This window comes from Marmota monax, unplaced genomic scaffold (genome assembly GCF_021218885.2).
Source record: "Marmota monax isolate L192 unplaced genomic scaffold, Marmota_monax_Labrador192_F-V1.1 WCK01_AAM20220418_F8-fsc00122, whole genome shotgun sequence".
Lineage (NCBI taxonomy): Eukaryota > Metazoa > Chordata > Mammalia > Rodentia > Sciuridae > Marmota > Marmota monax.
Window position 1 is genome coordinate 2,084,508 of NW_026695223.1, and position 27,247 is coordinate 2,111,754.

Sequence of the window (27,247 nt, forward strand, 5' to 3'; positions counted from 1 at the left end):
ACCTTGATATTGGACTTTCAAACCTCCAGAATTGTAAGAAATAAATTTCTTTTCCCTATAAATTACCCTATCTTTGGTATTCTATTAGAGCAATACAAAATAGACTAGGAAGGGCTTCTCTTCCTGTGCACAGGCGCACCTCGGCTTGCCAAACCATGTGCCTGAAGGCTGTTTTCTCCCCTGCTGCATTTCTTAAGATTCATGTCAGGTACTCTATAGGCTAGCTAGAGCCATGAGTGGCTTAACCCTGTCAAAGTCACATCTCTCGGATCTCATTTTCCTCGCCTCTAAAATGAAAAGATGGACAAAATAAATTCTAGGCCTCCTTCTATATTGAAAACGTGAAACAACAAAAGCTTAGGCTTCCATGTTTGTTTGTTTGGGGGTTTGGGGTTTTTTTCAGAGTTGTGGTATGATCTGCCTAAGAGAAAAAAGCAGCTGGCCCTGGAGTTCCAGGAGGTGTCCCATGGAACCTTGGGTGGGCCTCTCTGGGCGCTCCAGCCACGGCAGGCCCGTTTCCCAGGTCTGCTTTAGATCCTCACCCCTCCCTCCAGTGGGAGACTAAGACCCACTCCTTACACACACGTGGCCAGGTTGGCCAACGAGAGGAACCCCACCAGGGACTGACAAACGTAAAACGTGCCGCGCAGATGTGTACGCTGGCTCCTCCCAGCAGCCTTCATCCCCCAGACTGGCCCACAGGGAGTTGTGTTTGTTCACATGCCTCCTGATTGCCTTTTCTATTTTTCCGATTATCAACAGAGCATAGGAGAGTGACCATCTGCCTCCTTGTCTATTTTTGCCATTTGCAGAACCAAATTGGCCATTGAGAGAAGGTTGAAACGGAGGTCTCTCTCTGTCTGGCGAGAACTACTCCAGCTTCAGTGATCCCTCCTGGTGCTGCCAGGTGACTCTGCTCCAGCACAACCTCCCAGGTTGTGTTAGGAGGAAGAAGCATCTCCTTGCAACAGAGGACCTCAACCAAGGTCTCACCATGGAATAAAGGTAAAGAGCAGCCCCTTTCGAAGCGTTCACAGCAAATCACTGCGTACCTCCTCTACCTAACCCATACTACAGAATTTGGAAATTAAACACCCAGGCAAACTGAAGCATGAATTCTGTTTAAGTCTCACTGAAGAAATCCACTTTCTTGGGAAATAAACTGAAAATATCTTGGCTTCTTAATTCTGGATGAAAGACTAGTTTCCTCTATCTCTCACTTCTGATTATATTTTCTGGGCAAAAAAAAAAAAAAGTATGACCAGATCAGGTCTGCTTGACATGAATTCAGGATGTCACAAGTGAGCACTTTCCCCGGGAAGATGCCTGAAGTCAGCTCATAAGCAATTCCCTGGGGCTGGTGGCTGCTTGCCCTGTGGCTCCACTTTGGTCCCCAGTGGCATGTGTATTGGCAGGGATTTGCCACAGTTGCTCCCCCCCACCTCAAAACTAGAGAATCAGATAATGTCTCACTGCAAGGAAATTAGCCTAGCAATTACTCAGATCAGCCAATCCTTCTACTCACCCCCCAACACACACAGAGCTAGCACCATGCTTGGATACTCTGCTTGTCCAAAAGTTGTGTGAATATTTAACCAAGGAAACATCTCTGGAAAGCGTCCATGGCTTGCTAGTGACATAATGCTATCACTATGACTATAATTTTAAATAATCCTTCAACATAAACTAACTCCATGTGGAGTGAGCCTATTCTCATGAAAAGCTGTCCTCACTATAGACACCCTGTTTTTTTAAGATAGCTATAGGGCTGGAAGTAGAGTGGGCTTTCAAACTGATTCAGGATCAAATCCTTATTCAGCAACACACTGAGTAATTGTGTAAATGAGCTTCAATTTCCACAGGTATAAAAAGAGGTTGATAAATATCCACTTAAAGGATTATTGTTAGAGTTGGAAAAAATATAGTTGTTCCTCACTCTCATCTTCACGGGACTGATTTTAAGACCTCTAGGGATACCAACATCTACAGATGTTCAAGTCCCTTATATAAAAGGATATAGTATTTGCATATAACTTATGTATATCCTTCCATATAATTTAAATCATCTCTACATTACTTGTCATACCTAATACTATGTATATGCTATACAAATAGCTGTCCTATATCATTTAGGGAATAATGACCAGGACAAAAAGTCTGTACTTGTTCAGTTCAGATGAATCTTTTTTTTTTTTTTTTGGATCCATTGTTGGTCAGACCCATGGATGTGGAACCCCAGACACAAACAGCCAGCTATCCATTTAAACAGGTCAATGACATGCCTGCCCCAGAGTAGAGCATCACCACTGTTTCTTGCCTCAAGTCATTTGTTTCCCCTTTCTTGCCTCTCCACCCAACCAGAAATACCAAAAGGATCAAAGTAATCCAGCAGGTGCTGCACACATGCCAGGTCTCGCTGAAAAGTCTTCTTGACTTTAATTAGTGAAAGCTCACAAGTGCGCTAAAGCCAGGCGGGCTCCTCCTCACATAACATCAGAGCTCCTACACAATCCACCCAGGTTTACAGATGCCCTTTCACATCTCGGAAGTCCTTGCAGAAAATGCAGAAAGACAAGTGAAGTGCTGAAGTTTGGAAAAGCGGTACCTAAGAAACATTGCCCACAACTTAAAGAAGAAAGTTAGCCCCACAGGGCATCTTCTGGTTTATCCCAGCTTCCAATTATTAATCTGTCACATCCCTCTGTACACTGACTCCTTCCTATTAGGATCACAGAAAGGTCGTGGTTTCTGCAAAACCAGTTTGAAGCAGTGCTCCATGAAGCCTCTATGTCTGAATGATAAAACTCAACCAAACACAGGTGCCGGATTTACGCAGAAACCTGCTTGCCACACATGGCCACCTGTACTCAAATATCTATTTGAATCACTGAGAATAACAGTTCTTCCTGGGCTCAGAGGTGGAATCTAGTTGAGATGATTATCTCAACAAATTTAGATACTCAGTTTTATGAACGGATGTATGGGTGATTTGGAAAAGCACAGTTAAGAGTCATCATAAATAAAAGCTCTCGATTCTACCAACACCGCAAGCTTAGGGGGCCAAATCTAATGAAATGCTCTTTGTTTGTTAGTGCTTTTACCCATATGAACACAATATATAAACCTAGAATTGATTCTCTTAAAAAGATTCCTGTCAAAAATCTGTATTCACCTTAGAGATGGCCAGACAAAAATTATCTGTGCACAGCAAGTTCTCAGTGGCCCATTTCACAGTCTCTCCAAACTAGTACTAATTGAAAAGGAAGACTCTATTCCTTAATAATGATCCCCCATAAATAGTTCCTGGGTTGAGTCAGATTTATAGTGTACCTTCTTTCCAAGGAGGCGAAGAGACAAACTCATGCTGTTCTCATGCGCCAAAGGCATTTCTTTGGCTCGGAGATTGTTCTAAACTGATGATTGCCATTCCTCTCGCCACCCCCCTCACCCACCTACTGCCATTCCAATTCTGTCAGCTCTGGCAGCGGTGGGTGAGCTATTACATCCAAAGGGAAAAAAGAAGAAACAGAACTTTAAAAGCCTTCCCAGTTTGGGCCCCTCTGCATTAGGAGCAGCAACAGAGACTCTCAGAGTTGCTCTGGACAGAAATGAAGCCTTGTTGTAAGTGCCAGGGATCCATCCTGGGACCAATTGCCACAGGAAAGTCTATGGGAGCTTCCCAGGACTTCCATTCTCCCCCACAGACATGCAAGCCCTTCCCATGCAGATTCATGTGCACCCCTAAGTCATTTTCAAGGCAGAGACAGGTTCAAACCCACATGATAAGGTTATTACCCCAACCACAAACACATTCTTGTGAGAATGAAAGCCCAAGTAGGTCCAAAGCCTATGTTTTTCACTCAGTGTTAGGGTGAGAGGGGCAATGAGTTCCTGAGGAGAAAAACTGAAGTTGGAAAGGAAAAATGAAGTACGTGTGTAGGTAAAACAGGTTTGATCCCGCCAGTATGCCCCAGCAGGATGAATATTTTATGGGTAATCAAGTTTACTGAATAAGATAAGGTATGGAAAGATAAAGAATGGAAAATGTAACACTGATTCATTATAATTAAAATACCTAATATAAGGGAATTCTGGGAGGAAATGGACTTTGAGTTGTTGTGCAGGTATTGAAAACACCCATTTGCAGGTTTCTGCCTTATAAAATGTGCAATGTATTTTCAGGTAGAACAAGCCTGTGTCACGGAAAGGATGACGTTGGTGAGCCTTTGATTCATGTGGATGGAAAGCAGCACATACTTCTCCATCTTCCTTGGGAAAACCTGAATCCAAAAGAAACCCAGTGTAAAAACGTCAGCCCAACCCAGGAAGTTATCTGCTTTCTAATGGAAACTGGCTGCATTAACTGAACTGTCAGTGCCAAAGAAAAATTGTTTTGGTTTTTTTTTTGTTTTGTTTTGTTTGTTTTGGTTTGGTTTGGTTTGGTGTGGTGTGGGTTTTATTCTTGTTGTTGCAGCAAAGTCTGACTTAGGATTGACCCCCTATGACATTCTGTGTTGTCCCTGTCATACTGTGCTTGAGTCACCCAAGCATCTGCTCTTGGAGATGGAGCTAAGCCTGGACTATCAACAGGGAGGGAAAGTCCTATCTTCCCTCTTCCACGACTGCAAGAAAGGTCACATGAAGGTGACACAGACTTACCAAAGCTCAGTCTGGATACGCTCTTGGTCCCCAGCATGGCATGATTTGAGCTCGAATCTTCCAGATTTAGGGTAATGTACTTTTAAATATTGCATTATATTTTCACACTGTCAAATCTCTGCTGGGGAAGAATCAATTTCCCACTAGTCACCACCCTGGCAAGAAGTGAACCAGAGGTTTTGAAACAAGGCCTGGAAACAGGACAAACTCCTTGGGCCTAGACTCCAGAGCATGCAGAGGTCTGAATCATCCCTCGGTGGAGTCAAGGGGAACTGAGCCAAGAAGGAGTGGAACAGAAGACTGCGCAGCTGGGCTCGGGCCTGAGGCCCTGTGAGTCCAGACGTGTATGGGGACAGGTGTTAACTATACTCCGGGTTTTGCTTGCTTTGTCCTCAAGGCTTGGGCATGTTCTGAGGGACCAAGCTCTGTGGTGGGTGCCTGGAAGAAAGCTGTGGAGAACACAAGAAGAGGTGCTCTGTGGTGGCCACGTGGAACAGGGATGCACAGGGCAGAGAAGTCCTCTCGAGAGCCCCAGAGTTACAGGTGACAGAACTAGAATGGGGAAAAGGACACATTTCTTCAAAAATACCCCAGAAGTAGGACAGTCTAATTCAACAACATCATTTAACAGAATCTTGAGGGGAATGTACTTCCAGCAATTTGATAGGTACGGCTCCTTTCTGATCATGATAATTTAGGATTAAAAACTAAAGCATACCACAATCCCATTTTATTTGTTTGTTTTTTAATCACAGGCTGGTAAAGGTTTGGAGTATACATACTTGTGGAGGTTACTATAATTAGTGTCTGTTGTAAAAACTACTAGTGCTTTCACATGCCTGGGTCTCCTCTTCTTCCTAAGCATGCAAAAATTGTACACGTAGCCTTTGTGCTGGAGCATGATTATGTGCCTAGATCTACACAATGGAACGTGCACAGAAGATGAACATGCACATGGATGCCAAGGCAGCAGGGGCTAGGGTGCCATCACCAAGGTTTCTTTTCCTTTGTTACAGAGACAGTGAAGGTCACAGGTTGAGGTGGGGTGACAGCATCACCAAAAGAAGGCTCCCTGGGTCCCTGCCACGGCAAACACACTTTACTTTGCATTTATGTAAACAAGAGATGCTCTTCTGTTGTGCTAAACCAGTTAGGTGCTAGAGTTTATTTGTTATGGCAACATATCCTGGCTGGTGTATCCCAGCAAGTACAAACACAATTTACAGGCAAGGAAGTAAGGTTCACACAGAATAAGACATTTACCCGAGGTCCCTTGCCCAAGGTCACATAATCTAGTACTGCAGGAGGCAAGAAGATTCAAATCCAAGCTCTTGTGACTCCAGTGTCAAAACTTTACATTCCATACACATGTCACCACCTTAACATCAACATAAACTTCACCATTGAACACCGACTACCTGCACCTAAGTGCCAGCCCTAAAACTGCAGTCCTGCAGATGAGGAACCAAGATACAAGGAGACAAATAACTTCAAATTTCTTAGTCACTGGGAGTCAAAAATCTAAATTTCTTAACCTGTTTCATATATAATGCTATTTTTATTGCATTTTCTTCTGGTCCCTCTAAGAACTTCTGAATTTATATCCATGATTAAAATAAAACAACAAAAAATAAAATAAAATAAAAAACCAAAATACAGAATATCATTTAAAGGTGTAGATGTAATCATGATTATATGATATTCATACATACACAGTCCCAAGCCAAAAACAACATTTTGGTCAGTGAAGCTCATACACATGACGATGGCTGGTGGCTGCACCAGGTAGCCTAGGTGTGTAGTGGGCTGTACCATCTAGGTTTGTGTAGGGACACTCTAAGATTACAATGAAAATGCCTAATGTCACATTTCTCCGAATGTATCCCTGTCATTAAGTGTCAAATGACTATATGAAAAAAGACTTGAAGAAAATATACCAAATATTCATTATCCATCCTATAAATATTTATGAGTACCTACTGTGCCCCAAGCATTTTTTGGCACAGACACAGAGCATAAAACAAACAATATCTCTGTCCCTCAGCCTGCTTCATCTTCCTGTTCTTCCTTAGGAAAGAAAAAGCAATGGGGAGCTTTTGTTTTCTTCTCTGTATTTTTTTGTATTTTCAACTTTTTCAAAGGTATACTACTCTCCGTACACTATCAGAAATTCATCGTAAACCCACCATGCCCAACCTTATCCCATCACACAAATCTGCATTCTCTTCTTTTAAAACCTTTGGGAAAATATTAGTCATGATTAAGAGAGGTCACCTTAAAGACACCTGGTAAGGGAAGAAATTTATAACTGGGATAATCATTCACCTTTTCGTGGTTTATAAGTTATCATTCCTTCCAATAAAATTACCTAAGAGATAGTGATAAAAACTGAGACGGATGACAAGATAAGGTATCATCATGCCTTGCAGACAATAACAGCAACCAGTGATTATATTTTCTGAACCAAATATTGACGTGTGGGTTATGACTACAGGATTATTTATGGAGACAACAGATGCACCATTGAAAAATGGGACGTAGTGCTATCATGTCCACAGAATGGTCATCAGATAGTGAGGATTTTAATTGCCTTTTCTTTCAATCTTAGCTCTCCTATCATCCATAAACTGACAAAATCAGATTCTTCATTTCACCTAAGATAAACTCAAAATCTCCTCCATCTTCTGCCTTTCCAAAGCATAAAACAGCTGCTATTTCTATTTTTTCAATTTGCAAAAGGCACAAAAGAAGAACACCTAAAAGAGGCAAGGACCAGGGGGAACCCCCAGCTCTTCCTCACCCTTCTCCTTGGCTGCGCCTGACAGAAATCTGCCATGATTCCTTTGGACATTAGAGATTTTCCCTGAGCCTACTCCTCACACAGACCACTGGTGAGCTCCAGGCCACAGCATTCTAAGTGTCCCTCCCAGCTGACCCTTCTTGTCCAGGATCTGCAGATTTCTTGCCTTCCCCCCCCTCCCTCCCTCCATACACACTTCTTTTGGGCTGCCTTAGAAATTCTAGCTGTTTTTATAACCTTAGCTGCAAACAGAAGTCAAGCAGTTGTAGGGAGAGGACACAGAGAGGGAGGGGTGGGAGGAGACTAAGGAGGGGAAATTTTATAGACTGAATATTTGAATTTAAAGGGACATTAAAATTTACTCCAAATTCATCATTTTGTTAATGAAGGATCAGTGTACCTGAGGTTGGCCAAATTCCAACTCCGATTCCTCATCTGCTAATGTAAGATCTACAGGACCTAAGAGTGGATCCTCTTCACCCTTATGTCCCCAGCTGGAATTGGGATCAATAAAAACACTGTTAAATGAAGGAACTGACAATGAGTATAAATAAACTCCGTCACAGAAGTGGAAACAGTGTGCTACACGTTTTGATTCCAGACATAGCTAGAAGTAGATCTGTCCCCAGAAGTGCATGGCCCACAGGTGGGACCTCAGGATCTGGAGCAAGACATGCCCCACGGGGTTGGGCAGGAGCTGGAAAACGGGAGCAGAACTGGCCGCAGAGACGGGAAAGTGGAGACAGGCTGAACACAGTGTCCCTAGAGAACCAGGACACACTGGAGTCAGGGAGACCTTGCAAGAGGTGACAATACAAAGCAGGACAACAGGAGAACCAGAGAAAAGGCAAGTGCCAGCAAAGATGAAGAAGAGACGCTTGTCCCAGAGGAACCAGGGTGAAGGTCCTACCGACACAAGGACTTGGCAAAAGCAGTGGGACGTGGAGTAAGGAGGGCTGTGGAGCTGGTGGGGAAGCAGCCAAAGCAGGGTGCAGGGCCCCTGCCCAGATTCCAAGCAGATCCTCCAAGAAACACTCCCTTAATGAAGCACCTAATATGTAAAACCCTGGAGGGAGGATTCCTATCTGTTTAGATCACTGTGAATGGCAAGTGCCCAGAGCAAAGTCTGGTATGCAGTAGAAGTTTAATAAATACTTCTTGAATAAATAAACACACTGAATGGCGATGTTAGGGTTCAGAAAATGATACCCCAAAGTGAAGGCCACAGAAACAAAGCTTCCCTCATTCCTTTTCCTGCCCTCCACTCCCTCACTCATTCCCAGGAAAGCCACGGAACCACTAATCCACTTCCCTTACAGTGGATTGCAGAAACAAGAACCCATTGTCCCCTAAAGCAGCTACAAAACCTGAAAATATTACTCTCATCTCCTCTCCATCCCTTACTGGGTAAGATTAAAAAATAAAGAAATTTTCTGACCTACTTTGTTTATAGTAAGTCAGAAAACTCCATTCCTAAGGCTGGGGTGTAGCTCTAGTGGTAGAGCTAGAGCTATGTACAAGGCCTGGGTTCAAGCCCCAGCCCCACAAATCAGAGGGGTAAAAAAAGACAAAAGACATTTTAGAAGAGGTCTTGCCCGATAACTGGAAACAAGGAACTCTGTACAGAGCTGTCAAAAAGCATCGGAATAGAAAGACCCTACTACGTTCCTCCATTTGGCCTATTCCCACCAGGTGCTACCCTTTCTGTTCAATTGCATTTTGACACAGCTACCTACATCACCTCAAATCTCCCTAATCTTAGCTTCACTTCTAAGGCTCCCGTGTCACATAAAACCTCTGTTAGATAACGGTGTGATGCCTTTCTCTTATCAAGCTGTCTCTGGTTAGAGGAGTATCAGCCATGACTCTTATGAAGAATAAGGAAGGGGATCACACCTTTCTGCCCCGGAGGCAGTTAAAAGGAAGCTTAAGGTATCTATCCCCCTACATCACCTATAGGCCATTTTCCTATCTCCTCACTTCCGCCCATCTTCCTCCAAAGAAAATCCTGCTGTGGGTATTTTAGGCACAAATCAGCATCTGTATAAAAATATACCTATGTCTACCCTATTAGCAGTACGAGAGGGCAGTTAGGAGAAGGTGGCACCCCAAATGGCCTAGAACTTTAAGATTCAAGGGGACCAAGGAAAGGACTAGCATGTTAACAAAGGTCCCTATGACCTTGAAAGACTTCAGGCTGAGAGTTCTGGAATATTATACCCACTCACATAGAATATGTCTCAAAGTTAGAAAAAAGTATTGAAGACTTTAGTGAAGACCAGGAAATCAGAAGCTTAGGTCCCACAGGCAATTTTACACAACTCAAGAAGAGATCTTTGGTACCCATTTTTTCCATTGTAAAACAAGCATAATAATAGTAGGATATCTGTAAAAGTCACTTCTAGGTCACTGGCTAATTAGGGTTTTAATCATATTTTTGTTCCTGTATATGGCCTGAAATGAAGCATCTCTGAGTCTATTATCACTGAGTCTCACTCCAAAGAGCTTGCTAAAGTTCATCTATTCTTTCCTTGAGGGGGACTGGGGGGGACAAGCCTCTTTCTACTACAGAAGCAAAGATTGACTTCAGTGAATAAAGGTCATCTTCACTCTTCGAAGAAGACTCATCACTAGAGTTTCCCTAATTTCCATTCCAAAGCTCCGCCTCTCTAGAATAGGCTACAGAAGTCATGTTAGCTTCTTCGAATCCCATAGCATGGCATATTTTCCAAAGTCACAATGAGACGATTACTACTAGTTACTTGAGTAGATTCTCCTATTGGACAGACAACTCCCTGGGACTAGCACTGCGCTCCATTCACTGGGCAGCTCTCATAGCACGGGAGGGCTACTTTGTATTTGCCAGGGTCTCTGTTAAGTGTCCTTTCATTGATTTGTATCGTCTGTGTTTCTATGCATGTGACAGTAACCTCTTCTGCTTTTCTGACTGACTCAGAATCTCCTTGAGTGCAGATAATGGTTCATTTTTTCACTACAGACCCTATAACTATTTAGTTTTGCTATAGCTCTTTTGAAAGTATTTTGAACAGAAATGTAAATTAAATGAGATGGCGGTAACTTATGCCTGTGAAGGGTCAGATGCTAAGTATTCTGAACTTCATGAGCCATAAAGTCCATGTCATCACGATTTAATTCTGCAGTGGTAGCAAAAGCCTACCCCAGATGGAAAGTAAACGAGAAGCTTGCCCACATTTCAATAAAACTTTAGTTATAAAAACAGGCGGTAAGCTGGATTGACGGAGGGACTATAGTTTTCCAAACCCTGCATTTAAGCTTGGAACAAATAAGCAAGCATAAAAAATAATTTCTTATCATTTGCCAGGCAAAATGAGGAACATTTGGTCCTATGCAAACTCTTAAGGAACGAATTAAGAAACAATAACAACATGATAATAACAAAAGGAAAAGCCAAAGCAACATTGTTTCGTTTATTAGTCATGAGCAATCATTTAACTGTATGTAATGGGATGCAGATACAGCTGACTATATATTTAAATGCATAACTGAAAACAACCTATCAATATGTAGCAGAACCATAAATCCTGCCACCAGAAACTCCAGACTAAAAATCTATTTCCAAAACTTATCCCCAGAAGAAACCACTTCTAGCCTGCTCTTGGGGGCGGGGGGTGGAGAAAGAGGAAGGAGGTGTCAAATAATTACCAAAAATTGTGGGTGGTGAACGCCCACAGGTTAGGAATAACATAATCAACAATGCAAAAAGAAAAAGAAAATCAGGTCTCCCAATCCCCAAAAAGGTATCAAAAAAGGGTCCTAGATCCCAAATTTCAGTGCATAAAAAAGGAAAAGGAGGCCCTAATATTTATAACTACATTTTTTTGTTGTTATAAGTTAGAACAAAAAGAATGGAACTCCTCTTGTACTCACCTGCCGTCTGAGGACTCTGACAATGACCTTGTGCACCTGTTTTGGGTCCTGCAGCTTCTGCAAAAGAGATCCATCCAGCCCCTACTCATCCTTCTAAGACAGCCAGAAGCACTCACACACACAGAGACGTGACTGGTATACCACACACATGCACCCCTGAAAGCTGGCTGTTCTGTGCTCAGGATAAGCATCTAACTCCTCCCCAGGAGGTCCCTAAATAATAAACCAAGTTTAACTTGAGTGGTCTGACTACTGAGAAGAAGAGAAAGGAATAGACAGGTAGCTCTGCCAAAAGATAACAAAGGCTGCAAACAGATCCCCAGGAACCTGGAGTCAGTTTAAATGGCACCAGGATACTCACGGACACAGACATTCTCTGGCGCTAGACACTGGCGGCCCGGAAAGTGGATTAGCCGGGCAGATGGCATTAGCCTCGGAGCGGGAGCCCTGAGAGGGTCAGCCAGGGCCCTTTACATAGTCAAGAACACTGCACAATGTCCAAGGCCCTGCAGCCACTCTGTCCCCAAGGAGCCAGCCGCACACACTTCCTGCAGACAGTTGAGTCCACCATTGCCACAGGGACTGAGAAGCAGGAGGTGGGGAGTGGGAAGACTTAGAAATGGGTCTTAAAGGCTGAGTCAGTTCATGGCGAGGCCGACAGAATTCGTAATTAATTTGTGTCGCACTCTTTTTGACCTTGATTCAATTCTTTTTGTTCCTTTTCAGATTCAAAGCCCATGGTGGACAGAGGGCACAAACAGGAAGGGCAGTGATACTATTACTGGGATATAAAAGGCAGACGTCCCCTCTATCACCCAGGTCACAGGCAATTCAATTGTGGGAGCTAAGACAACAGAAACATCAGTATCAGTGTTGTCACAACAGCTCCAAGAGCAAATCCCTCCAGCTCCTGCAATACAGCCCCAAATCAGTGGCAGACAAATGAGAAAGTGACAGGAGGGTATCCAATCCCAATGAAATGGGGCAATCAGCATCTCTGCTCTAACACTAAAGAGGAGGAGGAAGAGGAGGAGAAGGACTTGTTTTCAAAAAAGGGAAACCTTGTCAGTGAGGAGGAGTGAGAACAATGAGCGAGTCTAGAATCCCCGAGGGCATGGAGGGTCTGTGCGGAAGGCTGGGAGATGTTGTGAGCCAGGGCAAGTGTGCTGTGCTGTATTTCCAGGGATAGCCACCTTGCTGATCCAGACAGGGCAAGAAGAGGGGCAACAGGACATCCCAGGCACCATTGACTTTTCCCCATTCGCCAGCTGCTACCTCACACCCACACCCCCGGAAATGCTCCAATGGGAGAAAGGATGTCCAGCCCCCAGGATCCCCTACTTGGGCCTTATGTCTACTCCTCCTGTGGCTGGAGGGTGTAACAAACATGACCTCTAGAAGAGGATCACCACCTTTGGGTCCCGTTGTATTTTTCAAAAGGACATTTTAGACAGAAGCAGGTAAGAGGACAGAGGCTGAGACTGCCTGACAAGCAGCTCAGGATTTCCCACCCACCTGTCTGAGATCACTCACCAAGCTGAGACACAGCACAGAATGTCTCTTTTACCCTTTTTATCTGGAGCTGTCCCCGTGTGACCTCCGCCACAACCCCCACCTCTCACCTTGGGGCACCTGCCTCAAATAACTTTCCTTGCGTTGCCATTCACCTCATGGATAATTGATAGCATGTCAAGCTGATGCTAAGAAAAGAACAAGGTGCTTAGACGTGTGCGTACTATAAATAGACCCACGACGTGACCAGCATTTGCCAACTTTTGAGCAAAGAAAGGCAGAGACAGAAACAGCAGCGGCAGCAGCTTCCCCTGGGTCCTTGGGAGAGCTGGCGTCACTCTGCAGCCAGGGGACTTCTAGAGGCTTCCACAAACAGCCTCAGGGAGGGTGCCTGGCCCCGTTAGGGAACAAAATTAAAAACATCACACATGCTGGGACTTTAGGCTTGCCCGGCAGATCTGGCATCAAAACTCAAATAGCTCCTACTTTAAAACACTTACCTTCTTCCTCCAGTGAAGTCTTTATCTCTATAGGTTTTAGGTACTTTGTTTCATAATTTTGCTCTCAGGAATATTTCCAAGTATTTACCTACATAGGCTCACACAATTCAATGTGTAATCCATACCTAAGTGGACTGTAAATTAGGTTTGTGGTTAGACCATGTAGGTACAAAGAAGAGGAATAAAATAAGGTCTCCAGTCCATGTTGAATTAATCTCTTACTACCAGTAGGGAGAAAAAAATCACAATAGGAAAAATTACAAAGGGAAAAGTTTTGAAGATTCAAGGCTTTTTGTTTTGTTTGTTTTTCAAGACTTCCCACTGAGTTCTCACCAAAAAAGGGAATGAGCCCATGGGGAGACTTAGATGGGGAGAGCAACTTCCCACCCACGCCTGCTTTCCAATATGGTGTCAAGATGGCTGCCTTTAGTATGGGGCAGGGAGAGGAACAGGAAAGTGAGGTTTTCTGACTTGAAAATTACTCCTATGTCCAGGTTGTGATCTTGGGCTTTGCTACTCACACGTGGAGCACCCTGGAAACACGTTGCCCTGAACATCTTAAGAGGACACTGAATTGCCAAATAAACCACGAGTCCGATCAGCAAAATACTGTAACTGCACACCCCCTAAGATAACCCCAACTTCCCAAAGCTCCACCCACAAGAGAGGACTGTGAAGGTTGCCCAGGAACAGAAAGGGCCCAGTGTTCCCTGTGTCTATTGAGGATATGGCTTGGAGAACGATGAGTGAGAAAGAGACTGGACGGAACCTGAGTAACTGAGCAAGTCCTTGAAGCTTGCAAGAGGAGGTCGGTCATGGACGGTTCTTAAAAGAGGTATATTTTGAGCCTGACGTGGCCCCAGCACAACAGTTAAACAAAATAAATGGCTTTTCCTTACTCAGGCATCAACAATAACTGACACAGAAGAATCTAAGCAGACAAGGCATCAGAAGCCACAGTGTACATATATCACAAATAAACCTGCTTCCCGCAGAGACTTTAATAACCCAACAGAGAGGAGATCTCTCCCCTGTTTCCACGCGGTAGATCTCATCAATAATCCAGACAGGAGATAATATGCCAAGACCTGCTGTGCCCTCCCAGCCGAGCGTGACCTCACAGGTTCCTGGTTATCACTCTCCGAGTTCACGCCTGGGAAATGATGGAAATATATCTCCAGCGGCACAGCCCTTTTCTGATTCATTTGTAAGCTACACTAATAATCCCATGATGCAAACACAGGGGGAACAAAATCTTTCGGGAACTGTCAGAAAGGTTACTTTTGCAAGACATAAAGGAATGATTATAATGATTTATTAAAACCTTACAATGTGAGAAAGTCAGATCGGCAAACAAAATCCAATTAAGGAATTCGCCAAATAAAAGGGAATTGAACTCCTCCAGGTTGGAGTTGACAAAGGAGCCATTCAGGAAAGAGCTTTATATGCTAAACTTAGCAGGGCAAACCTAGTTATTTTCCATGCAGTGCTGTTCTTTAAAGAGCTATTTAACTTTATCCATCTCTAGGATCTAAAAGACTAAGTATTTAGACTTGTGAATTTAAAAAAAAAAAATCAACTCCAATTTAAAATGAATTTGCCTGAGAACCTACATTGTATGGATTGGAGTTGATTAATGCAGTGTTCATAAGGCCAATTCCTCAACATATTACCCTCCCTCCCCTTCCCAAAGCCTCCTCTTAACCATACAAGACCTAAAAAAATCCATACAAGACCTTAACCATACAACCCTAAAACCAACCAACCCCTCCACTTTTATTCAAGTCCTCCAAACATATTTATCAGCCTCTTCCTCTCTCAACCATTTGGGCTCTGTACACTTTGGACAGAGTTTTTCTGTTTTTGTTTTTGTTTTTATTCATATATAACCTGTTATTTTAAGATTTTCCTTTTGTGTTTGTTGATTCTCTGGAATGTCTCCATAAACATTCTCCCAGATCTAAAAATATGTCCCAGACAATTGAATGAAGACTGTCCTTGACTTTTCCGACAGCCTTCACCCTGGGTTCCCACAGTGCTTTCTGTTCCACATAACACTGTGTTCATTTCCGCACCCTTGGTCCTAGGGCGTCCCCTCCCAGCTCCAGGGAAACCTCTCCCCAAAGCCCCGGACTCCAGCCAGGGCTCGGGGCCTCTTAGCCTTTCTCAGTGCATCTCTGCAGCTCCGCAGAGCACTTCTTCCTTTCCACCAGTCCTCCTCCTTTGACATCTGCGCAGGACTCCTCCCCGGTTTTCCTGTGCCCTCTCCTTTTCGGGCACCCCGTCTTCCCAGTCCCTAACTGGTGGAGCTAGCTGGGATCCCAAGCTCAGCTCTTCTCTCTAATCCTCATGGTTTCTCCACAAACCGTCCATGTTTTGTGTCCCAGCTTCTCCTTCATGACAAGGAGTCCCAGCGTTTGCTCTGTCAGACCTTTCTCCTGACCAACGAGAAATGAAAAGTCACATCTGAAGTGCCCCAAACTGTACCCACTGTCTACCCCTTGACACCTGTCTCTCCCACTGCACCTCCTAATGGAGAAGACTCAGTCAAGTCAGAGCTTGGATACCAGCTCCAGACTGCCCCATGCCTCACCTGCAGGCAGTCACTAAAGCCAGCAGACCTCTTCCCCCCACCCCACCCCCAACCTCGCTTGCTGTCCTGGTTCACCTAGGCCTTCCCGTCTCCACCTTCGAGATTAATTAATGGCTGCACATCAACTACCCAGCAAGTCCAAGCCAGGCATTATGTCCCTATCCCACACATCCCTTTTTCCCTTCTAGTTGCATTGGATTATTGTCATTTCCAATATGCATAAAGCAGAAAGCTACTCTTTCAGTGCTTTCACGTGAATGTGTGAAAGCGACTCTTTCAACGCAGGTTCTGTGAAGCCTTATTTGGATGGACTGCCTGCATCTCCTCAAAATTCACAGGTTGAAGTCCTAGCCCCCAAGGTGGCTGTTTTAAGACACAGAGCCTTTAAGGAAGTAATTAAGGCAAAATGAAATCATATCTGGCAGGGATAGGATCCTTATAGGAAGAGACACCAGATCACGTGTTCTCTCTCCCCATGCCCATCCATCCCCAATATAAAGAATAGGTCGGGTCATCTGAGAACACAAGAAGAGAGTGACCCTCTGCTAGCCAGGAAAAGGTCTCACCAGAAACCTAACCCTGCCAGAAACTTGAGTTTGAACTTCCAGCCTCCAGAACTGTGGTGTTCTGTTAAGGCAGCCTGAGCTGACTAAAACACACTCTTTGACCCTCCTTGTCCTTAGTCAGGAAAGTTGATCAACACTTCCAGTAACTTGTACAACTGTCCATCCCTCAAGGGCATAATTACATATTTATATGTCTTTTTCACCAACTAATCAGAAACTCTTTTCAGGGTAGAAACAATGTCTTTCCCACTTTTGTGTCCTTTGCTGTGACCTAGCATAGTATCTTCCCATAGCAAATGCTCAGTCAATGCTTGTGAGGTGTTAATTAAACTAGCAGATGAAATGGATAAAGGTGAATGTCTTGTTTACTCCAAGTGTACACAAGTGTGTTGGTGAGTGCCATGGTATGTGCACATGTGTCTGTACAACGTGATGGTTGGTTGGCAAGGGGTAACAGTGGACTACCATGTTCCACTTTCCAGAGTAGAAACTTTCTGCATTCTCTCTCCAAATCCTCCTGAGTTTTTCTAATGCACAAAAGGGACCACTGAGTGTCATTTTTTACCTGTCTTCCTTTCTCTTCCTTCCCTTTGGGACATTTAGGCAGTGACCTCCTGCCACGTGTAGTTCCTTGTCAAACCCTGATATGTGCTGACAACAAAGAAAATTAAAGTCACTGGTTCAGGAAAAAATCTCTCAACCAAGGAAATATCAATGCAGAGCCTGTCCCACAGGGTGCCAGGAACTCCGCATTGCTGCTGGACATGTTTACAAATTATAACGTAGCTGAGAAGGACAAGGTGACTACATCTACCTGGCATTTTTAAAAAAAGAAATTAAAAAAAAAAGTCATTTCAGGTTTATAGCAAAATTGGAGAATCCTGCCTCCTCTTTCCAACATTGAGACAGCTCTCCTCTGTACTCTGGGGAAATCAGGTCTCTCTATGTTTTCTCTTTGCACAGCTATTTATGACATTTTGGAACAAAGAGCTCAGTCCTGTATCTCTTATTTTAACTTTCTTTGTGCAAAAGAATCTCTTTTTTCCAACAGCTTGGGCTACACATGCTTATCTGGAGAGAAAGAGACTTGGAAAAGGATATGAATCCACTTTGCTACCTCCTCTCCAATCAAAATTGCAAATGCTCAGGGATGACATCTGTGACACCTACGCTTCTATAGTTCACAGTTCTCTAAGCTCCTGGGGCAAGGCATGGGACTCCTGCTCCCCTGAGACTCACTGTGCACCTCAGGTCCTAGCCCGCTGCTGAGGTGGCACCAGTGTTTATTTCTTCAGGGAGAAGCTGGAAGGGCCACAGTCTGCACAGTCTGGTTGGAAAGGAAGGGAGCAGACTGTCAAAGCCGCGTTTGCAAACCTCTTTACATCAGACTGAGAAAAAGTCTCTGTCCCTCTTCAGCAGTGCTGGTGCTATTTCAGGAGAGATCAAGCTGGGTGCGATAAGGAGATACTAAGCCAAAAGCACCATTTGTTTGTAATCGTGCCAGTGTCTCCAGCTCCCATTCAGGTGTTTTGATCTGACTCAGAAAGGAACAACTGTATTCACCTATTTTTAAGGATACAGATTCCTTATCTCCTTATCCATGGATGGCCAAGCAGCTGTAGAGTGTTCAGCTACATAGCCTGGGCAACACACTTCAAAACTAATTCCAGGCCTGGGCTGGGTGAAGAGGCTTCATTAGCATGAATGCTCGCAAACGTCACATGCAGAGACTTCGAGCATCCTCAGAAAGAGTACCGAGGGGCTTGTGCCCCCATTGTCCAGGAGTGAAGAAGGCGATGTCCCGGAAACTGAGAATAAGAAGGCATGCTAGCTGCAGCACCTCTGTTACCCTAGTAGGGCCAAATGGAGAGTGTGAGTGCTGGAGTCACAGAGGGAGACTGAGGCAGTGAACCCCAAAGGTCCGAAGGCCTCCCCGAGCCTCCAGTAGGGAGCCCTGTTATGGTCCTCAAGCTCCTCCCTCTTCTCTGAGTCAGCTAGACCCATCTTACCTTCTAACCTTTCCTGTCCTCCCTCTGGCCTTTCTTTCCCTTCCAGTCACTGTGGGTGACTATGGTGATCACAGCCAAGAGCCCTGGGGGAAGAAATGGCATTTTCCAAAAACTCTGGGCTTAAACCCAGCCAACTCATTCCACCTCCCTCCTTCTCCCCCAACCCTGAGCCTTTGCCAGTAGCCTGTTGTCATGGTTACTCTAATCTTTATCTGCTTTGCTTGTTAAACAAGCTGGCCTCACTCTAGCCACCTCCTGGTGGCCCCCACCTCTGTGGCTGGCCCTCATGGCTTCCCACCTTCTCCATCCTTGCCTCCCTCCTTTTCTGATGGATAAACGGAACCACAGTGATTGAAGTTCTCTCCTCTCCCCTTCCCTCCAGTCTACCAGATCTTATCAGGAGGGTTCTTTTCATGTTCCTAAATGGAAAAGTACCACTCACAACAGAAACCACCAGGGTTGGGAATGAAGGTTCTCTGCAGACTCTAGAAATGGAGGAGAAAGGAGCCAGGAAGGGCAAGTCCAGCAAGAACCATCTTGGTTGGAAAAAAGAAGCTGGGGGTGGAGTTAACTGAAGGGCCTGCTGAGATCTGCTAATACCATTCCAGCCACTGAGGTACCCACCCTGCTTCCAAGAGACAGCCCCACGTTCCTCTCACCCCACAGGACAGCCTTCCTGTCTTCCCATGAGGAAGGGTAACATTCCCTTTCCCTGTGCAAGGCCATTCCCTTCAAGTGGCTCAGGATTCTACTACTTTGGGACTCCTGAGGGATCTTCATTCCACCAAAATCTCTTCAGACTTGTGACCTTAGGCCAATTTCTCTCTACTCACTCTACTCACTTACTTCAACATATAAACACAATTTCCCATCTTAAAGCATAATCCCCTCTTGACCCTTAGTACCCTCCAGGTGCTGCTCACTTGTCCTCCCTGTGGGAGGTCATCTCTCCCCTTCCTGCCCCTAGTTCCTTGTTCTGCAGTGGTTTCCTCCATGACCAAAGCAGAGCCAAGGTGATGAAGGTGTTACTGAGTTCTGCGGACTCTTTCCAGCCTGTCAGCCACCATGTTCCTTAACAAGTGGCTGTGGTGAGAACAGCATTTCAAAGTCCCGTTTACTTATGTTCAATTCTTGGCTCTAGCATTTATCAAATGACTTTAGCCAGTTTATTTAATCTCTGCTGCTTCCATTATTACTGAAGTAATAATTGTAACTGTTTTGACAGGTTATTGTGATGGTTAAATGAGGCAATATGTATAAAACAGTCCAAGCAGGGCACACTCACAGGAAGTACTCAAAAATTGTTAGTGACTATTACCATCACCCAACTCTATTAGCAGCATCCAATATTCTTGCTCATTCTCTTTTTGATACTCTCTACCACTTCCTCTTCCTCCTCCTCCTCTTCCTTCCCCTAAAGTTTCCCTCTCAGGTTTCTTTTGTGAATACCTCTTCAGCTTTCTTAAATGTTCCACAAAGTTTTGTTCTAGGCTTTCTGCTCTTATCAATATGAACATTCTCCCTGAGTACTCTCAGTTATACCCAAGGCTTTAACTACCATGAAGGTAGACACCAAATCTCTCTCCTGGACTGCAGACACACTTATCTGTCTATTGGATATCTCCATTGGAATGTCTTCGACACAGTTTAAACTTGACTTGATAAAAGCAGAAATCTAGCGGGGCGCCGTGGCGCATGCCCACCAGCTCAGGAGGCTGAGGCAGGAGGATCAAGAGCTCAAAGCCAGCCTCAGTAAAAGTGAGGCACTAAGCAACTCAGTGAGAACCTGTCTCTAAATAAAATACAAAATAGTGCTGGGGATGTGACTCAGTGGTCGAGTGCCCCTGAGTTCAATAGCCAGTACCCCCCCCCAAAAAAATAGCAGAAATCTTCCCCAAGGTATGGTATCACCTAGCAGCCCAAGCCTGAAAACTGGAACCATCAATCACCATGCCCAAGGCAGTGATCAAATCCAATTCACTCTATTTCAGTTTTTCTCAAGCCAATTCAAACTGTCCATTATTATTGTCTTTCTTTAGATGCTCATTATTTATGACCTAGATTACGAAGGAAGTATTTTCCCCTCTCCAATCACTCTTTACATGGCAGACAAAACAGCCTATTTTAATGACAAGAGATCACATTCCTTCCTAGTATTAAATGCTAAACAGCTCCTGATAGTCTATAAAAGAATTTCCCAAACTTAACTAGGGTTCTCCTTAAATAGATTCTGGGGTCCCACCCTAAAAAATTAAAAAAAAAAAAAAACTGAAATGAGATTTTCCAAGGGAGCACAGTGTGAAATAGAATTTTAAACACAGGCCAAATGATTCTAATGATCAGGTATGTTTAAAACACATTGTCCTCTAAGACAAGAAAATGTGCCCTTCATGCCCTGGCTGCTGCTCCTTGGGGTATTCCTAAGTCTCTCTCACATTTCATGACCCAGCAGCAGGGAACACTGAAGTGAGAGAAATATGTCACACTCCTCTCTGTTCCAGTTATCTGCCACTGATGACCTCTACAAATTGATTTTCCATGTTGTCTTACTCTGAGGTCTCACTTTTCCTGGCTGCTGTGCCATCATACACGTTGTTCCCGGAATGTGTGATACCCTGACCCCAACACTTATCACAGCAAACTCCTCCTCATCCCTCAAAACTCCAGATACGACCTTCTGCAGTGGCCTTGCTTGGTTCAGTAGCTCTCCCCAGCTCCTGCCCACCCCGAGCCTTCATGTCACTCCTTTTATCTGTACTACAGCACTCTGGGCTCCCTTCCACCATAGAATTACTGCGGGACATGGCCCACCTTGTGTTCTCCCTGCTAGGGAACATGGATCTCCTGATCCTAGCACTCAGTCCAACTCCGGACAAATGGGGACTTTAATGTTGAGTGAGTGACAAAGAATGATCACATTAGGATTTATCTCCATGGTCACAACCACTCATCCATTCAAAACCTTCTGGTCTCATCCTGTCCAAAGTGTTTATTAACCCCACCCCCCAATGTCTCGTCACCTAATATTTTGATGTTCATGTTTATTTATCCTTATCTAAAGTTACTGGTTTAAAAATTCAGATAGGGCCCAATGAACAGAATCCACATAAGTTATCTCTCTCGTTAGACACTAATTCACTCAAGCAACAAAATAAAGGCAAAAAACTTTTATACATTTATAAGCTCCAAAATGATGACTGTCGCAGGTCTACATGCCTGTGAGGCACCTAGGAAGTCATAGGAGGAAGAGGATGCTATCTGACAGTTCCTGTATACAGTTCACACCTATCAGTATTATCCAGAAAGTTCTGGGTGTGAAGTAATGAACATAGATATTTGTCAAATGTCTTGCTGAGGCCCAGGTTTACTGCATTTGCTCCATTTATCCTATTTAAGGTTTTGCAACTTTAAATTTCCTGAAAAGAAATCATGCTACTTTGGCTAAATATTCTCAGTGGGATAGTGTTTGCATTTAGGGATCATTCCTTTCCTGTCCAAGCACTCACAAAGTGAGTTTCAGAGCCTGCTTAAGAACGCATTATGGAAATGATGTCAGACTCTCTCATTTTAGTGTGTGAAATACACAGACTTCCCATTCTTGAAAACCTAGAAAAGGCTTGCCTATCTTAGCTTTCCAGGGACTGTCCCATTTATTATCCATGATTCTCCAAAGATTCTCAATAATAATTCAGCAGCTTCTCTCTGTTACTCAGAATATAATTCATCTGGGCTAAAAGGCTTGAATTGGGTGGTTCAGGCTGGTGTCTGCCTACACCTTTCTCATCCAGAAAGAATTTCAAAAAAGGAAAAAGGTTAGCTTTCTGCTCGGGCTACTGGAAGTTGGGGGCATATACTAACTGACTTGTATAGTTTTCTTTAAACAGAGAGGTGAATCAATCTTCTGCAGATATTTCCAAGCAGAGTGGTACTTAGTGGTGCTACAAAAACACACATGTATACACACACACAATTTTGAAGTCAGAAAGACCAAAATAAGTGTCCAGGTTCCTTCACCTGGTGGTATTACACCCTCGGAAATAACTATGCGGCTTGATTTCTTCATTTTTAAATACACTGAATAACAATGCTATCATTCAGGACAGCCTTAAGATGTAAATGAGGGAATAAAAAGAAAGCTTAGTATTTAGCACCTATAAATGGCACCTGCTATTGTGAACTGCCACTAGGCTTTTCTTCAGGCAATGTGAGTGAATTTTAGCTTGTATTTCCTGATCTGAAATGGTCCAGAATAATGTCAGGACTCAAATGGCAGGAAGAATTAAACCAATCAAGCACAACAACGAAGTAGGACTTTCCCCAAGAACGGCTGGAAATTACTGATCCGTAAATAATCTTTCTCTCCTTAAACATTTGGTGTGAGCCTCACGCTGTATGCTGGAAAGGGTAAGGAAGCCACTTTGCATGACTGAGCAAGCATTCCCTGTAGAAAATGAAGAGAGAGAGGGAGGAAGGGAGGTAGGGAGAGAAGGAGGGAGAGAGAGAGACACGGCGAGAAAGAGAGAGATCAACAAAGACAATTTAGGAGAGCCTTGGACACCTCAGAAATTAGAACAGTTTGCTAAGGGTTCAAGGCACAGCCTAAAAGCTAAACCACAATTTTAAAGAACAGACAAACTGGACGGTGTCCAGGCAGGCTAAAGCTGCTGCCCCAGGATCTTATTTTTTCAGGTGCGGATCACCTCTGCCGTGGTGCACTGCCAAAGCACGGGCCCACTGCATCCGTAGGCATTCTGAGCAGCATCTGAGATGGGAACACTCAAGTCTTGGCTTCCATTCTCTTGTGACGTTTGCTTCCTATCTCAGGTTCTAGACCCAGCAATAGCTCAAATACACATTAGCTCTTGTTCAGATGCCATCACTTCTAATGAGCCCAAGTCCTCCTGGCCAAAGTGTGATGTCCAAGAAGGAATATCTGTCCTACCCAAGGTGACTTCTCAGCCTCTATCTGGGATGGACTCCTCCTTCATAAAACTTGCCAAATGTGTATGGATTTTGAGGCATATTCAGATCTCAAGAAAAAAAAAATACTTTCTTTTTCCTTCTGAAATAGTAACTATGTTCTAATTGATTTGGGAATTTTTATTTGGCTTTCACTGCGGATTGTTTTTCTTCAGAAAATTTAACCTTTTCTCTAATTTCCTACCATACTCATCTCATTTCCAGAGGAAAATCCCCCTATTTGGACAAGCACGGAGCACAGGACTCTTCTCCGCAGCCAGGTCCACCGTCACCCACTCTCCCCCGTGGCCGGCTTTACCAAGAGAGCCTTTTTCATGTGGGAACATGGTAACCAAGAGATGGGTGGCTTAGGATCTCCTCAATGTGTGTCCCTGCCCTCCACAAGGCCCGCTGCCTATGCTTGGGCACAGCAGGACTTTATGACCTTAATGGACAGTGGAAGAAAAGGTGGAAGGGCGTCTGCCTTCCTCTCAAGGCAGGACCAACGTGCCTGACCATTAAAAAGCAATTTGTGGGCAAGCAGGTAGCTCCCTGAGCCAGGCCCGTCTGCCCTCAGGCCCCACAAGGCCCCCATACTTGGTATGGAGCAATTTCCAGTCTCTTGTCACAACTATAAAAGCATGCCATGGTACCTCTAACCAGAAAGGCCTGAGCAGTCTGAAAACCAGGGCACTACATCGGTGACAGGCCATCTGCCTGCTTGGCCTTCATTCAGGGTGCATATCATCCCAGCATTTATTTTAAGCCTCTAAGGGTGTCCAGTGATGGCTTAGGTTGATCTGGTCAGCTGCTATTACAAGTCCAGGTCCAGCAAATATTTAATAAATGTCTTTGGATGTGCACCCCAGATTCATGAATGGTGTCACTCTAAAACAGATCATATTTCCTAAAGTGCCCCACCCTACTCCATTCAGCTCCTTAAGCCCAGGATATCAGTGTTTGTAACCCCTGAGCACACCAAGGTTACTGGACCAGGTGAACAGGCTCCAAATTTTAAATGTTTTACTATTCAAAGGGAATGCTTAGGGGTGAGGAAGGAAGGGGTTGTAATTCCATTTGCTGTTTGCTTTTGGCCAACTATGCACATCTAGAAGAATTTGGAGAGGGCCAGGGTGGTTTCCATCTAAGTTGCTTCATGCACCACCCCCAAGTCTAACATCACTTGTGGCAGTAATTAATAAGGATCTTAAAGTTCCTGAGTTCATCTCCACCCACAAAGAAACACTGGACCATAACAGAAGTTCATCCAAGCCCTACTTAAAGATCTCCAAAGGTAGACCCAGGAAGCAGTTTGCCTCTACTAATAGTACCATTAGCAGGATGGCCCTTCCTCCAGGTTTGCCTAGGTGCCCACAATAGTCCCAATGTGCACCTGTTGGCCTGGTTTATTTACTAAGCCTTTTGCTAGGATTTGAATGTCCCCACCCAAACTCCTCTTGAAATTTAATCCCCATTGTGAGATGTTAAGAGGTAAAGAACAGGTGGAACCTTCAAGAGGTGATTTGATCTTTGGGGTCTCTGCCTTCATGAATGGATCAATCCATTTGTGGATTAATGGGTTTATCTCAAAAGTGGGTCTGTTATAAAAGCCACTTTAGCTGTCTCTTTTATATGTCCCTTTTGTCATGTGATGCCTTAAACCACTCTGGGACTTTGCAGAGTCCCTGCCAACAAAAAGAACCTCACCACATGTAGGAGCCTGACCTGGAATGTTCCAGCTTCTAGAATTATAAAATTAATAGCCTTTATTATTTACAAATCACCCAGTCTCAGGTATTCTGTTATAGCAACTAAAAACAGACTAAGAAACCTCCCTTTCACTCTTATAGTCATGTTTGTGAATACGATAGATAGGGTGACCATACTGTTTACCTACAACACAGGAGAAACTTCAAATGCCTTGTCCTGAGATATAAAAATCTCCTCAATCTCCTCCCCACCTCCTACCTCTCCAATTTCTGCCATGTACCCCCCCTCCAACCACCATAAATAAATCCTCCCCTTCTCACTTTTCACAGAAGGCTACTGAAGCTCAGAGACTAGTTACTTGCCTAACATTTCACAGCTAATAAGAAGATACTTTTATTTTCCTTCTAAATATTCTCAGTTCCTCCCATGGGACACACTCCCTGGGACACACTTCCAGACCCCTAGTCCCCTTGATAATCACCCTTCTCTGGTAAACTCCGACTTGCTCTATCTAACAAAAGTTTCACCAGCAAGCACGGGCTGTAGGCGCGGTCAGAGTGGGAAGGAGTGTTAACTTCCTGGGATCAATACATTATGGTTCCATTAATGCAGCTTTTTAGTTGGCTCCTCAAATATAGTGGCTTATATTAGCTTTCAGCCAAATAAAACTCCCATGTCTTCTTCCAGCAGAACCACAGACAGCACACTTTTTTTTCCTTTCTCATCATTAACATTGATTTTTTAACTCCAAAATAAGATTTTACATTTATCTCTTTGAAATGCCATCTCCTGACTTTTGACCCAGGATTCCAGCATGTCCACATGACTTTGAGACATGTCTTTGACACTGATCACAATGGCCATGCTTCCCAGCTTTGTGTCTGCTGCAAACCTAATGAATACACTTCCTGTGACTTCGTCAAACTTGCTGGCAAAATGAAGTGTCCAGAGCTAGTCCAGGAACTGGGAAACTCAGCAGGACTCCCCTGGTGACATCCCTTGCCTGGTGCCATCTGCCTTCCAAGGCACCATCCTGCAGAGAGCGTTCCCTTGTCAAGGTTTAGAACCATCACCACCATCAGTCCTCTGAGATAGTCTGGGAACCTGAAGCCTTCCTAGAGATGACAGGCTGAGCCCCAAGCCACTTACTAAAAAAGTCGGCCAAGCATCCTCCAAACCAGATGGGCAGGACATGGTACCCAGGCATTCAGGAAGACTCTGAAGCCCCCAAACCATCTGGCCCTACAACAGACTTCAAGAGAGAAAGGAGACACTCCATGTCAGAGGTTCATTCCCAAAGCTACAGCGTGCTCCTCAGAGAAGTCAGGCCTACACCCTGAGCTGCTATCCAACCCTGAAGTCAGTCTGTGGGTCTGGGTGCGGCGAGATTCTCAGAGAACAGCTCTGAAAGGAAAACCCAAGGGACACTTAGCTGAACTTGAGAATCCCCCACTCTCTGCCTCTTCCTGAATCCCAGCTCTCGGCCCCTTTTGAAGATGAAGACAGGAAGAGAGCAGAGCTAAGACGAGCTCACTGAGGACTCGGGATCCTGAGAGGAAAGAAGGAGACATCAGGAGTGTCAGGCAAGGTGACACGGGAAGCCATCCTGTTGTTCTGAGGCAATTATTTCTGGGTTCTTCAACCTCACAGGAAAATGAAGCAAACGCCAGGAAACAAGAATCCTCCGTGGTGATGGGATCAGACTCTCAGTAAGTGTGGCATCTTAACATGGTGTTTATCTCTGCTTCCTTCCCAACTCCAATGTAATGAAAGCAATTAAGTTGTAGAAAGTAAAATCACAAGGACAAAAAAAAAAAAAAAAAGAGGAGAGAGAGAGAGAGAGGTGATAATAATCAAAAGTTTAACAGTCAAAAAGCAGGGATTTTCTTTCTAGAAAAAACACGGCAAGAGCAGTCTTCAGGAAGTGGGAACACAAGCAGGAGGGCGTGCAGGGTGTGAGGGGTGCGCAGGGGGAGACATGGGTCTGAAAGGGGGGAACGGGTGAAGGTCAACACCCACACTGAGTGTTC

At 44.3% G+C, this 27,247-nt stretch overlaps 1 protein-coding gene across 13 annotated transcripts in view; it reads right to left on the bottom strand.

The window, feature by feature from the left end:
* Positions 1-27,247, bottom strand: part of Dgki (diacylglycerol kinase iota) — a 428,822-nt gene that overhangs the window by 336,553 nt on the left and 65,022 nt on the right. The window contains exon 1 of one of the 13 annotated variants that reach the window (XM_058575764.1): positions 11,369-14,999. The exons of the other annotated variants lie outside the window; for them this stretch is intronic. Within the exon in view, the coding sequence (XP_058431747.1) occupies positions 11,369-11,559 (191 nt within the window). The 5' untranslated portion in view covers positions 11,560-14,999. Of the gene's footprint in view, positions 1-11,368; positions 15,000-27,247 lie in introns of those variants that run through there. 13 annotated transcript variants of the gene reach the window in all.